The 18,721-nt window shown below is 35.4% G+C and overlaps 1 protein-coding gene across 22 annotated transcripts in view; it reads left to right on the plus strand.

The window, feature by feature from the left end:
• The window catches only part of CHD9 (chromodomain helicase DNA binding protein 9), a 236,622-nt gene extending 220,798 nt beyond the window's left edge, over nt 1-15,824 (plus strand). For all 22 annotated transcript variants that reach the window (XM_022555138.3, XM_022555133.3, XM_022555136.3 and 19 more), the window contains 5 exons: nt 1,349-1,488; nt 1,803-2,024; nt 6,858-6,986; nt 9,969-10,073; nt 12,360-15,824. In XM_022555138.3, the coding sequence (XP_022410846.1) occupies nt 1,349-1,488; nt 1,803-2,024; nt 6,858-6,986; nt 9,969-10,073; nt 12,360-13,238 (1,475 nt within the window). In that variant the 3' untranslated portion in view covers nt 13,239-15,824. The remainder of the gene's footprint in view (nt 1-1,348; nt 1,489-1,802; nt 2,025-6,857; nt 6,987-9,968; nt 10,074-12,359) is intronic.
• Nucleotides 15,825-18,721: the final 2,897 nt, after the last annotated feature.

An 18,721-nucleotide genomic window follows, 5' to 3' on the forward strand; every position in this document is an offset into this window, starting at 1 on the left:
GTAATTAGTTATTCCTTACTAATTATGAATTAAGGTATTTTTTGTAACTGAGATGTGAGGAGAGTGACTTCCATAAGATTACACAGCCAACCAAAGGGAAATGTCTTTTAGGGATACACAGGACTTGGTCAAAAATTCTCCTTGAATGATTGAAAATGCATTTCTCGCTACAAACTGTGAACCATTTTAAGCAAACATCTCATTATTAATATTTTCTTTTATAAGAGTGTTCTAGATTACGTACTCTTTAAGGACAGGAACTGTGTCTTACCTTTGAATCATCATAGTGCTTTGTACATAGCTGTTTGATAAATGCGTATTTATTTATTAGGAAAAAAATGAATGCATGGAACTGCTTCATTCATACCTCTTACAAACATTTTTTAGTGAGTGCCTACTGAAATGAAGAGTGAGAAGGGTCAGTTTAATTTGGCAAGAAACAATGGTGGTCTTAAAGAAAATACCTTAAATAGGCTGGGGCAGGAGTGGACTGTGGGAATTGAGGAGTGAGGTTGTCGTGAGAAAGGGGAGCATAATAGCAACCAACTTTTCAAAAGTTTTGAAAGTTATGAAAAAGCCGAAAGAAGTTTATTTTTTATTTGAGTTGGACCATGTTTTTAAGTTGATAAGAATCTAATGTAGAGTAAGATATTTTGGCACAAAAAAACAAAGATAAATGATAAAACAAACGTTTAGAAAAAGTAGGAATTAATGGGTTCAAAAAAGGGGGAAAGGTTTGTCTTGTACATGAGAAAGGCATGGTTCTTCCTCGAAAAGGGGACAAAAGAAAAGATGTGTGACTATCCAGGGGAAAAATTTGAGGAGACAGGTCAAAACTTGAAAGAGACCTAGATTACAATTCTCCTGGTTTTTAAATGAGAAATGAGGTGGTATTTTTAATCCAAGAATTGCTTGATTTTGTCTGACTGCTTGTAAAATAAGAGCTAAATTTCTATGTATTTTTTTAAATAAACTTTTTCTTTGATCATGCGTATCATTACAAGCATTAATTATTTATTTTATTCTATTTTATTGGAGTATAGTTAATTTACAATGTTATATTAATTTCTGCTATACAACAAAGTGATTCAGTTATACATATATATACATTCTTTTTCATATTCTTTTCCATTATGGTTTATCACAGGATATTGAATATAGTTCCCTGTGCTATACAGTAGGACCTTGTTGTTTATCCATTCTCTATATAATAGTTTGTATCTGCTAATCTCAAACTCCCACTCCATCCCTCCCCAACCCCCGCAAAATGTCTGTGTATTTAGAAAAGTAATTACGTTTAATTTAAGAACTAGATTTTTATCACTCTTTTGCATTTTTAATTTGTTAGGTACTCCCATTCAATCAACCCTTGGTGCCAATGGAGTTTTATTAGACAACCAGCCTGTAGTCAAAAAAAGGCGGGGAAGGAGGAAGAATGTAGAAGGTGTTGACATCCTCTTTTTCAACAGAAATAAACCACCTAATCATGTAAGTAAAATAATGCTTAAAAACTACTGATTCTTGAGTCCAAAATTCAATTCTAGTAAATATACATATTGCTGTTTGTGAATGTTTTGTAGAATAATAAAGATAATTAGAAAATTAGGAGTATGCTATATAGCTTTAGATTGTATCTCAGTAGAATCCAGCACTGGCTAAGATTCATGAAAATTTTAAATTTGAAAGATTTAGCTGACCTTTAAACAACTTTTTTTTTCCTCTTCAAAAAGAATTGCTTCGTTGGACCAAAATCAGAATGCTAAAGCATGGAAATAAAATTGTCATTTGATGTTTTTCTACAGGTTACGTTAGGCTTAACCACCTCACAGATTTCTACAGGGATAAATCCAGCACTATCCTATACTCAACCTCAAGGAATTCCTGATACAGAAAGTCCCGTTCCAGTTATTAATCTTAAAGATGGGACAAGACTTGCAGGCGATGATGCACCGAAGAGAAAGGATTTGGGAAAATGGCTTAAGGAGCACCCAGGTTATGTGGAAGATTTAGGAGCTTTTATTCCTGTAGGTGATGCCTTATAAAACTTGGTATATTTTACTTCTGTGATTGGTCACACCTATAATGATGAAGCATAAATTCTCACCCACTTATATGTTCTGCCCAAGATTTAGGAAAATTAGCAGAAAAAAATAATGACTGTCTTTCGATACAATACAATATCATTTTCCATTTTTCCATTCTGCATTCAATAAGTGTTTAAGTAACAAAAATTACCTCTCATATACAGAGTACTATCATAGACCCAATGAATATTGTAAAGTTACAAAACTTGCAATCTTTTCCCACAAATAATTTGTTTTAAAATAATAAAAATGATCATAGTAAACATTTATTGAGACTTAGCTGTGTGCTTGGCTTTATACTTAGCATGGATTACCTAATTTAACACCCCCTAACTTTATCAGAATGGCATCATTATAACTTTATAAAGAAATGGAAATACTGAAATTTTAAATATTGGGTTGGCCAAAATGTGCCTTCGGTTTTTAAGTAAAAATAAAAGACACACTTTTCATTTTCACCAAGAACTTTATTTAACAACATATTCACCATTTTGTTCCACTACCTTCTGCCATTTTTCAGGCAACTTCATAATTCCATCTTCCCAAAACTTTTTATCTTGTTGAGCAAAGAACTCTTCCAGGTGCCTTTTATAGTCTTCCAAGGAATTGAAATTTTTTCCATTAAGAGAATTTTGTAAAGACCAAAATAAATGGAAATCTGAAGATGCAGTGTCTGGTGAATATGGTGGATGAATCAGAACTTCCCAGCCAAGCTGCAACAGTTTTTGCCTGGTCATCAAAGAAACATGCGGTCTTGCGTTATCCTGATGGAAGATTATGTGCTTTCTGTTGACTAATTCCAAACACTTTTCATTGAGTGCTGCTTTCAGTTGGTCTAACTGGGAGCAGTACTTGTTGGAATTAATCGTTTGGCTTTCCAGAAGGAGCTCATAATAGAGGACTCCCTTCCAATCCCACCATATACACAGCATCACCTTCTTTGGATGAAGACCAGCCTTTGGTGTGGTTAGTGGTGGTTCATTTTGCTTGCCCTACGATCTCTTCTGTTCCACATTGTTGTACAGTATCCATTTTTCATCTTCTGTCACAATTTGTTTTAAAAACGGAACGTTTTCATTACGTTTAAGTAGAGAATCACATGCGGAAATATGATCAAGAAGGGTTTTTTCTGCTTAACTTACATGGAACCCAAACATCAAAGCGATTCACATAACCAAGCTGGTGTAAATGATTTTCAGCGCTTGATTTGGATATTTTGAGTATGTCCGCTGTCTCCCGCGTGGTATAATGTTGATTGTTCTCAGTTAATGTCTCAATTTGATCACTATCAATTTCAACTGGTCTACCCGACCATGGAGCACCATCCAGCGAGAAATCTCCGGCACGAAACTTTGCAAACCACTTTTGACACGTTCGATCACTCACAGCCCTTTCTCCATATACTGCACAAATCTGTTTTTGTGTTTCGGTTGTGTTTTTACCTTTCTTGAAATAATAAAGCTTAATATGCCGAAAATGTTGCTTTTTTTCTTCCACCTTCAGTATTAAAATGGCTACGCAAAAATTCACCAATTTTGCTAAGTTTTTTTTTTAAATGCACGCTGATATGAGAGCTGTCACAATACAGTCTAACGAAATTGTTTCGAATGAAGTTAAAGACAACTAAGTGCTACTAGAGCCATCTTATGGAAAACACCAAATGAACCTTTTGACCAACCCAATAAATAGTGCAAGGCCACACAGCTAATAAGTCTTAAATCCACTGTTCAAACTGCTACACTTAAGATCTCATAAGAATACACCTTCTGGTTCTCGTCAGGTGCATGGTTTATATTAGTCAAAGAGGAGAACAGATATATTAATTTGCATTTTTCTTATCCTCTGAAATACTTTCTACTCACTATCTTATGGGCGTATGTCTTTCTTACTCATAGAAATCTATTATTTAAGTTTGTAATGCTTTACTGTCAGATGCTGATGTACCAAATTTTGTATCAGTCTCCCTTGATGTTTCTATATATTTTAGAAGGTAAGAGAGTAATGGCATATCCTCTGTACAATGAAGTTAGTGGGTTTGTTCTATCTGCTTCCATTATGAAGATTAATTGGATAACCCATTGAAGTCGTCCCCTACCCCATGAACTTCTTGAGGGCTGTCCTATTCACCTTGTATCCCCAGGACTTAGCACGTAATTCCTGCTACAGAGGATGGTATCTAGCTCCTTGTAAATGTTTACTGAGTCAGTGATTTAAAAAATTAAAAATGAAAGTCTTTTGGAGACTAAAAAGTGCTATATAAAGGTAAAGTGATTGTTATTTTATTAACAAAAAAATTCATTACCTTATTTTTTCATGCAAAAGAACCACAGAAGCTCCAGTCCCTAGAATGTGACTGTAATATATATTTTTATATACTTGTATCTGTAATATATATTTAGTTTAATATTTTACATTGCTATTATTGTCCTCAAGAGATAACCTGGTAGTCTAAAATAGGGAGCCTCAGTCTTGGCTTTTGAATGCCTTTCATATCCCTAATTTTTTCAAAAGATGCCACAAATTCTCAAATAAACTTTCTCTTAATTCTTTTGATTTAAAAAAAAAAGCACCAAATAAAGCTCTTGTAACTATGAGGGGAAGGGTTGTCAGTAAGGTGAGCAATCATAAAATGAGTATTGCAATTCTAAAAATAATGAGAATTGTTAGTTTAACCCTATACTTATTAACATGTTAGAAAATACCATTTATTCAGTCAGTAAATTTTTATTGAGCAACTATTATGTGCTAGTTACTATTTAAAGGGATTTAGGATAAAACAGTGAACAATATAAAGTTCTTGCCCTCATGGCAGTTATGCTCTAGTCTCTGAAGATTGTCATACCTTTCTCTTACCACTGCAAAGGAATCTTTATTACTTTTTTTTTAACTTATAGGAGTTCATCATTTTCCCTGCAAATAAACCTTTTGTCCTAATTTTTTATATAACTTTATTATTAAGATTTTAAAACATTGTTATAAGTAGCATTTGTTGGAGTACAGAATACAAGATAACAACTGGTATGATTTCCAAGGGCACTTTACATTAATGGTATATTGGATCTCACACTTTGCTGTGATATCTCTACAACAAAATGATCATAACGTGGTATATGTACTATACCAGTGGTATGTATAAACTGCCATGGAAACTGATAAAAGAATAATTACTCTGCCAACGCAGAGTATCTGGGAAAAGATAGAAAATAGAGCTGACATGACTGGTGGAAGATAAAAGAATAAGTAGGCATTTGACCAGGTTAATACTGGTCAAATGCCTACTTATTCTAGGCAGGATAAGAGGAGGATACTCTAGGCATTACAGAACAATTATGAAGAGAGTCTAAAAAGGATATAGTCATAAAACAGTGACTAGTCTGATATTCCAGAGTATGTGAGGGAATGAGTGGGGTAATAGTAATTGGATAGAAAAGGTGAATTCAGTCCAGGCTGTGATGGGACTGGTATGCCATGCTGAAGAGTTTGAGCTTTAGTCTGTTGGAATTTCTAATTGTTTAGAAATGACTACAGACATCAAGCCTTACTTTGTTAACTGTTGTTAACAGAGGTGAGCAGCATGGTTTGATAGAGTTTTTATTGCCACCTGCTAGGTGCATGACCTTGAGGAAGGTATCTTCTCTGAGCCTTGATTCCCATTTGTAAAATAAGAATAATATCTTTGGGGGACTTCCCTGGTGGTCGAGTGGTGAAGACTCTGTGCTCCCAACGCAGGGGGACCTGCGTTTGATCCCTGGTCGGGGAACTAAGATCCCACATACCGCAACTAGAGAGCCTGCGCACCGCAGCTACTGAGCCCGCGTGCTGTACAGCCCACCCGCGCACTCTAGAGCCTGCACGCCGCAATGAAGACCCAGAGCAGCCAAAATAAATAAATACATTTTTTTAGAAAAGAATAATATCTTTGAGTATTGTGAGGATTATGTGAAAAGAGATAAAGTTTATTAGTGAGATGAAGAGAAATGAAAGCCACTAGTACACATATAAATGCTATCAGAGCACTGAGAAAAATCTGATGTTTCAGGTGAAATTCATCAGGAGAAAATGTAAAGAGGAAGCTCTTCCAGCATTATTAGATAACTCCTTCAAATAACACTCTAGAAATACAGTGATCTTTGAGGGCATTTAAGGAAAGAACTAGCAATGTCCTCCTCATTTCAGGAGCCTACTTTCATACAGAAAGATAATACTGATCATTATTAATTGCCTTGAATAATTGTTTAAATATATAATTTGAGGAAAAGGTTCATGTAACATTGTCTTATTCAGCATTTTTATTAATAAATATAAAAATATTTAAACCTTAAATATTTTAAACATATAGCTATGGGGTAAATTCTTTAATATGATATATTGAAGGTATGTGATAGAATATATATGATATAATATAAATCTTCAATATATAATATAAACAGTTGATCCTTGGACAGTATGGGTGTCAGAAGTACTGATGCATGCCACCCCCTCAGCCAAAAATTTGAGTATGACTTTACAGTTAGCCCTCCGTGTCCTCAGTTCCGCATCCCTGGGTGCAGTCAAGCATGGATCGTGTAGTCCTGTAGTATGTATTTATTGAAGAAAATCCACATATGAGTGAGCCTGCACATTTCAGACCCATGCTATTCAAGGGTCAACTGTATTAATATATCTTATCTATAACATATCTTCAATTTTATATGACTAAATTTCTTGGATCAGCTTATTTGTACTAGTTGCACAGTTAGATTTTCAAGCCATTCCTTTGTCCATGTATTTTAGAGAATGCAGCTCCATGAGGGGAGACCCAAGCAAAAAAGGCATCGTTGCAGAAACCCCAATAAACTAGATGTGAATAGTCTCACTGGAGAAGAACGTGTTCAGCTGATTAACAGAAGAAATGCCAGAAAGGTATTTATATATTTGTTGTTAATTTTTCATGTTGATTCACTGCTTAAGAGATCTCTAGAACAGTACTTCATTATGCAGTATTTTCTAACAGACCTGGTTGGGTTAAATGTAGAAGATTTGCAGGAAAAGACATGGACTACAATTTTATGCAGTCTAATTTCAAATCCCACATCTTTGTCTAAGCTGTTGAATGAAATAAGCAAGTTAGTTTACATTATCTGTGCCTAAGCAGTGGCCCTGAGCAAGAGCACTACATGTAAGTCAGTGGTTCTCAAAAGGGGGCACCTTTGTCCTCCAGGGGACATTTAGCAACGTCTGGAAATATCTTCGGTAGTCACAACTTTGGAGTAAGGAGGTGGGTGTTGGGGAGGTGGTGAGCAGGGGAAGGATGCTAGTGGCATCTAGTGGATAGAGGCCCAGAATGCTGCTATACCTCCTGCAGCACAGGGGCCAACCCCTACAACACCAGTCCAAAATGTCTGTAGTGCAAAAGTCGAGAAACTCTGTTGAAAAGGGGACACTATTCTCATCATGGCCATTATAGATTTATATATTTGTCACGTGATTTTCCATCATTTGGCTGTTAAGTGTCTCGTTCTATCAAAATGGGCACATTACATAATTTTCTGATAGATGGAAATAAAATGTCTTAAACAAAGGTACCTTATGCACTAATAGTATCCCTGTGTTTACCTTCTTGCTTTATTGATTGATGAATGGTAACAGTCAGGTTTTTCCAAAGTCTATTTCTGAACCAAATGTGGCTCAACATTTGTTTTCCCAAATTGTGTCTGTTTCATGTTTGGATTGGTATATGTCTCTTTTACCTCCTAAAGTAAATGATGGAACACTTGTGGCACCCTTTTGTAAGTTCATAGCTTTGACATTTTTATTGTTTTCTATTCTGATGAGCAAGCAACAAAATAAGTAAGAAAGAAGAAATGGCCTCAGAGTAAGAACAGCACATTTCTCACTGAGTTCCTTCACTCACAAATTAAATTACCCTACAAAGGTCACATTAATTCCCTAGTTCTGTCTTGCTCTCTGTTAAATGACCTCACTGCTAGTATAAAAATACATGAAATCATTTGACTTTCTCAGAAGAAATACTGAAATTGGAAGAAAACTACTTTTAAAATAACAATTGTCTTAATATTATCATATGCACTCATTAAAATTAATACTGATTTTTCCCCAATTTTGTAGAGATAGCTTATTCAGCTTTTGTTAGTGCTTTAAAGTGATGTCATAGATGTATTAGGGGAAGAACAAGATGACATTTTAGTTGCATTTTACTTAATTTTATGCTTGCATAGATTGTGTTACAAATCTTTGCACTTCATCTTATAATGAAATTAGCATTTCTAGATATGAATAAATTTCTCTTAGCCAGTTTTAAGGAAATGGAACCAGTTTTTAAATTTTTACTTGTTAGGTTTAACATTAAACACCCTAAATTTTATTTTTCATTGTTGTAACCTGATAAAAGTCCTGTTCATTTCCTTTAGTTTGTAGATTTCTTTATTGTTCTGAGTTTCTAGAGTGCAGACTTGAGGATTGATCAGTTACTAAGGAAAAGATCCACTTGCTGAATCCCATAAACCATATAGAGGGCCTCCAGTGTAAACTGGAGCTTAATGAAGGTCATAATAAAAAGGAGATGGCAACAGAAACTTGAGAGGCTAAGTAAAGATTATAGGAAATACTAGATAAGAATACCTATAGGTATTATAACTGGCCATATTAAACCCTGTCTACATCCTAACAAGATATAGTATGTATTCATTCAAAAAGGTGTGGAAAAAGGAATTATTCAAGAAGTGTCTTTAGACTCCAAAGGAACATTAAATTGGTAGGTTCAAATCATTTAAACATTTAAAGGGATATGTATATTTTTATACTTTTAGGGTATCAGTTTACATAATAGATAAGTGCATGGGTTTTTGAGACCTGAGTTCGAAAGCTGATCCTAACACTTACTAGCTAGCTTTAGGCAACTTGTATAACTTCTCTGAGGCTTAGTTCCTTCATTTGAAAAGTAGAAATAATACCTTCTCAAATGGATGTAGTGAGTACCAAAATAAATTATGTACTCTAAAGTCTTTAGCACAATAGTTGGTAATATGATAATAATAATAATAGCTTATATTTATTATGTGCCAGAACCTTTGCTGAGGCACTTGAATTATCTCATCTTCATAAAACCCTATGAGGGAGGTGTTGTTATCTCCATTTTGCAGATCAGAAAACTGAGGTTCAAAGAGATTTACTGATTTACCCTAGTTCATGTAGGTGGTAAGTCTGACTCCAAAGGGTATACTCTTAACTAGGCTACACTACCTACCCAACATAGTAATTTCACAGTAAATGGTAGTTATTTATTTTACTGTTCCAGTAACTCAAAAACATTTAAGGGACTTCCCTGGTGGCACAGTGGTTAAGAATCCGCCTGCCAATGCAGGGGACACAGGTTCGATCTCTGGTCCAGGAAGATCCCACATGCTGCGGAGCAGCTAAGCCTGTGTACCACACTACTGAGCCTGCGCTCTAGAGCCCACGAGCCACAACGACTGAGCCCGCATGCCACAACTACTGAAGCCCGCACACCTAGATCCCGTGCTCCGCAACAAGAGAAGCCACCACAGTAAGAAGCCTGCGCACCGCAACGAAGAGTAGCCCTGCTCGCCGCAACTAGAGAAAGCCTGCCCGCAGCAACAAAGACCCATTGCAGCCAGAATTAATTAATTAATTTTAAAGAAAGAAAGACATTTAAAATTTACATTAGCACATGTTTATATAGTATATTAATAGTTCTTGTGGATTGTGGTAGTCCTTTTTAATGTAATAAAGATTGTCAAAAGTGGTTCAATGAATACATGTGTTTTAAAAAAATAAACTCTGTACAGCACAGAATAAAAGCAAGAAATGTCTTCATATTTAATAGTGCTTTTAAGTGTCTAACAATCTGTTTTTCATTTATAGGTTGGAGGTGCCTTTGCTCCCCCTCTGAAAGATTTATGTCGGTTCCTGAAAGAAAATACAGAATATGGAGTAGCTCCTGAATGGGGAGATGTTGTTAAGCAGTCTGTGAGTATTTCATAAATACTAATTCAGACATCATTTTTAAAATTAGATGCCATTTAATTATAACTTAGATTAAATTTTAAGTTAAGAATTAACAAAATAGGGCTTCCCTGGTGGCGCAGTGGTTAGGAATCTGCCTGCCAATGCAAGGGACACAGGTTCGATCCCTGGCCCAGGAAGATCCCACATGCCATGGAGCAACTAAGCCCATGCACCACAACTCCTGAGCCCATATGCCACAACTACTGAGGCCCACGCACCTAGAGCCGATGTTCTGCAACAAGGGAAGCCACGACAGTGAGAAGCCCACGCGCAGCAACGAAGACCCAACACAGCCAAAAATAAATTTATTTTTAAAAATTAACAAAATATTCCAAGAATATGTGAAGGTATTTTTTAGTTCACAATTTTTGTTTTGCAGAATATGTTACAGATTTCTCAGATGCTGTTGAGTTAGAATGCAGAATCAATATTTGCTGATTTGTGTTTATTTTAATCTCTAAGATACTATTTGAGCAATACCACAATGAATAGTCAAAAGATATTGGGCGGCAGGGGCAGGATTCTCTGGCGGTCCAGTGGTTAGAACTCTGTGCTTCCACTGCACGGGGCATGGGTTCAATCCCTGGTTGGGAAATTAAGATCCCATGTGCTGCACAGCGTGGCCTAATTAATTGATTGATTGATTGATTAAAAGGCATATTAAGAAAACAAAGATGGGGAAAGATATATATATGTAAGGTTATTCATCATAATACAGTAATAAAAATTGGGAATATACCAGTGGTCCATCAGTATATTGAAAAACTGCAACTATTTTAAAAATTATATCTTAGAACATCTAGTGACAAGGGAGAAAAAGTTCACAGTGTTGTTAAATGGGGTAGTAGTTAAGCTCTTGGAGTATCAAAGCCTAACCATGTGGTAAGTGCTGAATAAATAATAGCTATTATGTCTACAGGTGTCTAAATGAAAAAGACAGGCAGTAAACCTATGTTCAGTATGATTCTATTTTTTTTTTTTTTATTTTAGAAAAGAGGTGAAGAGAATTGTAAAATCTGTTTATATGCACAAGGGGAAGATGGAAGCACACATCCTGAAATGTTAGCAGTGGTTCTCTCTGAACAGTGAAACTATGGATGATATTTTTCTTTGTATTTTTTTGTTGTCCTGTTTTCTGTAGTGAACCCTAATGCTTTTGTAAAGAGAACAAATAAGTTGATCAGTTCAAAACAATTTTAAAATAGTCCCATGAGAGTCTTTCAAACCACTGTCTAGAGCTACAGTGTCACAAATGGTAGCCACCAGGCACATGTGGCTATTGAGCACTTGAAATTTGGCTAGTCTGAAGTAGGAGGTGTTGTAAGTGTGAAGCACTGTTTCTGGATTTTGAAGGCTTAGTTTGGAAAAATGAATATAAAATATCTCATTAATATTCATAGATGACATAGTGAAATGACAGTGTTTTTGTTATGTTAAATAGACTATATTGCTAAAATTGGTGTCACGTATTTTACCTTTTTTTAATTGTGGCTACTAGAAAATTTTAAATTACATACGTGGCTTACATTATTTCTATTGGACAATGCTGGTCTAGTGGTTCTAAACTCCTAAAACTTTTAGGAATTTTCGTTCATTTGTTTGTTTTTTACTTCTAGGAGTTTTGAGCCTGAGAAAATCATGGGAGAATTTCAAGAAAGTAGCATAGGTTGCCCTCCATTGCCCTGGACTTGGTGCTTCCCAGTCTGCAGGTGCTACTGCTGTTCTGAGCCAAGTGATTTTTCCCCCCTGTTGATTATCTTTTTCGGTTTGGCTCTGTCTCCTTTACTCCCAAAGTGATAGGAAAGAGTCATATGAAGCATCTCATTTTAATCTTTACTTCTTCTGTCCTTTGCTTATTGTTCTTCCAGATTAGAAGAGGGGCACTCCTTTAGTCTTCTAGAGCAATTGGTGATGTGAAAAATGTAAGGGCATGGCAGTAGTAACCCTCATGAAAACATTTCTTCGGACCTTCTGTTTTCCAGAACTATTCTACTAACTTATGCCTCACAGTATAAAAGAGGGCCAGAGACCTCTTTCTGCCCTCTTAAGATAAAATGAGAAAAAGAGCTGTTTCAAGCCACTACTTATACTAAGATGAAATTGGGTTATCTCTCTCATAATTGGTTATATCAATACAGAATAAGTTTATGAATGATTACCTATCTTTAATAGCTTATTTGTATCACAAACTAATAGCTATTGATTTTATTTGAAAATGGTTATTATTGATGGATTTTTTTTTTTTAGGGATTTCTTCCAGAAAGTATGTATGAACGTATTCTCACTGGTCCCGTTGTGAGAGAGGAAGTAAGCAGGCGAGGGAGACGGCCTAAAAGTGGAATTGCAAAGGCCGCTGCGGCAGCAGCAGCTGCAACTGCCACCAGTATTTCAGGCAGTCCTTTATTAGCCAATGGATTACTTCCAGGTGTGGACCTCCCAACTCTTCAGGCCTTACAACAAAACCTACAAAACTTGCAGTCACTGCAAGTGACTGCAGGGCTCATGGGAATGCCTGCTGGCCTTTCTTCTGGAGGAGAAGCTAAAAACGTGGCTGCCATGTTCCCCATGCTGCTGTCAGGAATGACTGGATTGCCAAATCTGTTGGGCATGGGAGGACTCCTGACAAAGCCTACAGAATCTGGAACAGAAGAAAAAAAGGGAAATGACTCTACGGAGCTAGAAGGAAAAAAAGAAAGGACAGAGAGCCAAAATTCAGAGAATGGTGGTGAAAGCTCTGTGTCAAGTTCTCCTTCAACATCCTCTACTGCTGCATTAAGTGCAGCTGCAGCTGCCAACCCGTTAGCTCTTAACCCACTGTTACTATCCAATATACTTTATCCAGGGATGCTTCTCACTCCAGGCCTTAATCTTCATATTCCAACTTTGTCCCAGTCCAATACTTTTGATGTACAGAAAAATAAAAACAGTGACTTAGGCTCATCTAAGTCTGTAGAAGTAAAGGAAGAAGATTCCAGAGTTGGAGATCAGGAAGACAAAGGGGGAACTGAACCGAGTCCTCTCAATGAAAACAGCACAGATGAGGGTTCAGAGAAAGCTGATGCTTCATCTGGATCTGATAGTACACCATCGTCATCTGAGGATTCAGATTCGAGTAATGAAGACTGATTCCCAGACTGCACTTAAATTATGAACTGATTTTGGATTTTTTTTCTTTAATTATTAATTGTAAATACCCCAGTGTTGAGTGCATCAATAACTTACTGACTGAACATTTCAGTTATTTGTTTAGAAGTGCAAACTGCTTTCAGAGACGTTTTGCATGTAATATTTCTTAAGATTCATAAGTTTCTGAACTCGTATGTACTATCAAATACATAAAGGTGTAAAATTACAACAAAAGGCATTATAATTTTGTTGGGGGTTAATTTTATGAAAATTATGCTCAATAAGAGTTGTATATTTAATATATTTGCAGTGAACACAGAATACTTTATGCATATTACTGATTTAATTTGAATATAGTTTTACAGCCTCCTTGACACCTATAATTTACAGATCAAAACTCAGCAATAATTTGGGCAGCTAATGAATGTCATGAAAGCTGTAGAATCTACATCACCATCCATTGCTTTAATTACATGAAAATGCTCTAGTGTTGTGATGCACTGCTGATATTTCCAATTCAGGTACAAGTGTGTTTTAAAGAAGAAATAAGTTTCCCAATCAGCCAATTTAACTGGCTACCTGTTACCTCAGCTGAGTTAGTTTAGGAAGTTTACATTCGTTTCTAATTCTATACTTGTTTTCAGGGGTTTTTTAAACACATCCTATATATCATGTTAATCTGGCAAGAAATATGACTTGCTTTTTGCTGAGCTTCACTCTTAAAATCAGTAAAATTAAGTCATGAAATAATCCTGTGTCATGTAACTTTGGCACCCTCTAGACATATTTAGTTTCAGCTCTTCAAAGTTTGGCCTCCTCTTAGAAATAATTGTCTCAGATGAGTAATGTCTGTTTCCAGGGTTCAGAAAAGGCAAACTCATGAAATGCCACTGAAAAGAACTTTCAACACAGCATACTTCATGTAAAAGAAATTGTTTGTTTGCTTTATTTGTGTAGATTTCTATTTGTGTTTTACGTCATGGAAATATTCCGGAATTAACAGATAATAGGGTAAAGTAACATGCAGATAGTCTCAATTCATTCTGAGTTTCTACGTATAAGCAAACTAAAGGTTGCCCAGAATCAGTGTTGGGTTATCAGTTTATATTAAATATACTGAGTTGCCCATTTTGAAAATGCACTTTGAATAATCTCAAAAAAATATACGTTACTCCTATGAACCACAAAAAATGAAGCCAAAGGCTTCTGATCAATTTCTTAGAACCCTTTACCATGTAAAATTTGTCTGTTTGATTTGTGATACAATTTCTCCTGCTAAAGCTGCTATTATTCTGACAAGGTAGAGGTCCAGGTTCACCTTCATATACATTTAAAACAATGAGAACTGAATTGGAAATAAAATATCATTTACATCCTAAGGAGAGACAAGTGTTAGCGTTTTTCTGGTACTTAAAAATAAGTCAGTGATAAAGTTTGCGAGGGGAAAAGTACCCCAATTCTCTCCCAGAGAAAAAGTAACTTTTAGTATGTTTTGATAGAACTCTATTGCTTTGTCATGAATTAAGCAATTATATTGGATTTTCCGAGACCTTTACCAGTAAATTATGTTTCTGTATGTAAAATAACTAACCCCTTATTAGAGAGACAGTGTTATATGTATTTACAAAGTTATATAAGTTCCATTGGGATTGTATTGATTTTTGTATTTTCCCAAAATAGTACTTTGAATTGATAGTCCTTTATGCAATGTCTTAGCAATAGTCACTATAATGCCCTTCCAGGAGAAGTGGGTAGTAATTCTTCATCATGAAAATGATATATTACATATTTAGTATCTTCCCTTTGCAGTATTGCACCTTTGTTTAACTAGAATACACCTATGAGATAGCCAAAGTTTTTCAAACACAGTTAACTTAGTTTGCCGGTAAAGTATTTCAGCACCATCCACATTTCCCTTCTCTCCCCCTAGTTATACCCACATGATCTTCGTTCCTTTCTGTCTCCAATTTAAAATAAAGGGGAAAAAAGCCCTAGATCTTGTCACTAAAATCTAATTTATATCAAATTTATGAGATAAAGTATTTTCCTAATTATGATCAAATGAATTTGGTTAACATCTTAGTGATTCTCTTTCTATGTAATAAGGCAGTTGCAGTTTTCAAAGCATTAAGGCTAGTATTAACTTTAAACATTCTCTTGGGTTTCAAGACACTTCTATCTAGTACTGATTGGGGAAAAGTTGTCCAGCTATCAGCTTAAAAAAACATGCAAACATGGTTGTGTAAAGTTAAGGGTTATAAGAAAAGAAATCAGTAGAATTACATAATACTAAAGTTGCAGTTGAAAGGATATCCAAGTATGTGTTGGTAGTTACTAAAAGAATTATAGCTGTTATTGCCTTGTATTTATAGCCCTTGTTTCAGGTTTCATGATTCAAGTCTTAGTCCAATTTTTCTTTTGGACATTGCAATATTTACCAGTTGTGTTTTGTGTAGTCTGAATTTGCTTTCTGTAGTTGAGCAAACGTCTTAAAAAGTCATTTGTAATTTATTAAATTACTTTCTATGATGTTCTATAGAGCAAATGGAAGTTTAATTATTTTTTATTAAACATATTCTTTGACTACCCATGATGTCAGCCTCTGTACATGACAATTTTTTTTATTTTTATATATAATTTATCTTATTCCAGTTATGAAGGAAACCATAGTCATAAATCTTTAAAAGGAAAGTGGAAGAATTTTTAAGAGACAGAAGTTGGCTATAATTATATCCACAATATTATTATTTCCCAAAGTTTTCTTCCCTTGGACCTTTAAAAATCCCGAAAGACCCAGAGATATACCTAACCTCTTAAGTCCATTTTGAAGATCAGTATTTATTTTTTCCCTTGGTCCTAGAGACTTTCCTAATTCATCACTGTTGTTTGCAGTGTTTTTTTTATAAATATGAAAGAAATTTGTTTTTCCTCAAACTACAAAAGTAGAACAGTGGAGTCTCATCACCCTCATTTAACTTGAACACATTCAACTATACTGCCATGCTTTAGAAAACCTTTCTTTTTTGTAAAATATACTAAACAAGTCAACAACTTCATCTGGTGCTCACCCAGAGGATCAGTAATATGTTCCACTGCTGGAGGAAGAATTGTCTGTGTCGGATGATTTTGAGAGAAGATACACTATGTATAAAATGATGTGTTCTGTATATTTTGAGCTGTAGGAGGGAAAAAAGTGGTTTGGGGGGAGAGTAATTTTTGACTACAAGTAATGTTCACCTCATTCAATAAATTAAGAACTTAATCTCTACATAAATGCAACTTCAGTACAGTAAGCTATTTATTTTAAAATGCAGAAAAACAAAAAGCTATTTAAATCATCCATAAACCCACCCTGAAATACTGTTCATGTAGCTATCCAATCTTTTTATCTGTATGTTATATACATGTAGTGGGTTGAATAGTGTCCTACAAAAATTCATGTCAACCCAGAATCTCAGAATGTGGCCTTAATTGGAAATAGGATCTTGGCAGATAAAATTAGTTAAGATGCAGACATACTAGATTAGGGTGGGCCCTAAATCCAATGACTGTTATCCTTATAAGAAGAGGAGAGGACATAAGAAACACAAGGAATAGGGCCACGAGGCAATAAGCAGAGATTGGTGCTGTGCAGCTACAAGCCAAGGAACACCAAGGGCTACCAGCAACCACCAGAAGCTAGGAGAGAAGCATGAACAGATTCTCCTCCACAGCCTCCAGAAGGAACCAACCTTGCCAACACCTTGATTTTGGACTTCTGGCCTGAACTGTGGTAGAATAAATTTCAGCTGTTTTAAGCCATCCAGTTTGTGGTAATTTGTTATGGTAGCTTTAGGAAACATACATTTTCATATTAAATCAGTACTATATGGGACAGAATATTGGCTGTTTTGCCTTTAATATACTGGCCTCTATGTCAGTAAGTATCCTGCAATGTGATTTTTAATACATATATTGCCCATACAGGTGTAATTTATTTAACCAGGAACCTAATTATATATGCATTTTTTTGTATCCATCCCTAATGATTTCCTTAACCCCTAGAAGTGAAAATACTTCTGTTTTTAAGGCTTTTGATTTGTGTTGCCAGTGCCAATGACATTAGTAACAATTTATACTACTACTAGCAGCATACATTTTGTGCCTGCTCATTTACCCCAAATTCTTACCAGTACTGTGTGTTGCATTTGAAATCATCTTTGCCTTTATTAACAGGCAAAAATAACATCTTTTTAAAAAACTGAAGTATAGTTGATATACAATATTATGTATGTTACAGGTGTGCAATATAGTGATTCACAATTTTTAAATGTTATACTCCACTTATAGTTATTATAAAATATTGGCTATATTCCCCATGTTGTACAATATATCCTTGTAGCATACTTCATACACAGTAGTTTGTACCTCTTAATCCCCTCCCCCTATATTTCCCCTCCCCCTTTCCCTTTCCCCACTGGTAACCACTAGTTCTCTATACTTTTGAGTCTGCATTTTTGTTAAATTCACTAGTTCGTTCTATTTTTTAGATTTCACATATAAGTGGTATCATACAGTATTTGTCTTTGTCTGACTTATTTCACTTAGCATAACACCCTCCAAGGCCATCTGCATTCCTGCAAATGGCAAAATTCCATACTTTTTTATGGCTGAGTAGTATTCCAGAGTGTGTGTGTGTGTGTGTGTGTGTGTGTGTCTCCACATCTTAACATCTTAATGAATTTTTAAATCATTCTTCCTTTTTCTTAGTAAAAAATAAGACAGAATGTTATAGAAAATCATGGGGAAGAAGAGAGGAGGAGAAGCACAAAGTAAACAACCCATAATGTTGAATACTCAGACATAATTGTTAACTTTTGGGTCATTTTTTTTGCATATACATATTATGTATTATTTTAATAAGAGTGAAGTTAAACTGTACATACCATTTTGTAACCTTTTCATTTACTATATCATAATAATCTTCCCATACCATTAAAGAATCTTTCACAATTTTTTTTATACAGCAGGTTCTTATTAGTCCTCAATTTTATACACATCAGCGTATACATGTCAATTCCAATCGCCCAATTCATCACACCACCATCCTCACCCCACCCCACCCCCGTGGCTTTCCCCCTTTGGTGTCCATAAGTTTGTTCTCTACATCTGTGTCTCAACTTCAGCCCTGCAAACCAGTTCATCTGTACCATTTTTCTAGGTTCCACATACATGTGTTAATATACGATATTTGTTTTTCTGTTTCTGACTTACTTCACTCTGTATGACAGTCTCTAGATCCATCCACGTCTCAACAAATGACCCAGTTTCATTCCTTTTTATGGCTGAGTAATATTCCATTGTATATATGTACCACAACTTCTTTATCCATTCGTCTGTCGATGGGCATTTAGGTTGCTTCCATGACCTGGCTATTGTAAATAGTGCTGCAGTGAACATTGGGGTGCATGTGTCTTTTTGAATTATGGTTTTCTCTGGTATAT

The sequence above is a fragment of the Delphinapterus leucas genome, chromosome 20 (assembly GCF_059928025.1).
Source record: "Delphinapterus leucas isolate spDelLeu-1000000601 "Yukka" chromosome 20, BTC_Dleu_Yukka2, whole genome shotgun sequence".
Lineage (NCBI taxonomy): Eukaryota > Metazoa > Chordata > Mammalia > Artiodactyla > Monodontidae > Delphinapterus > Delphinapterus leucas.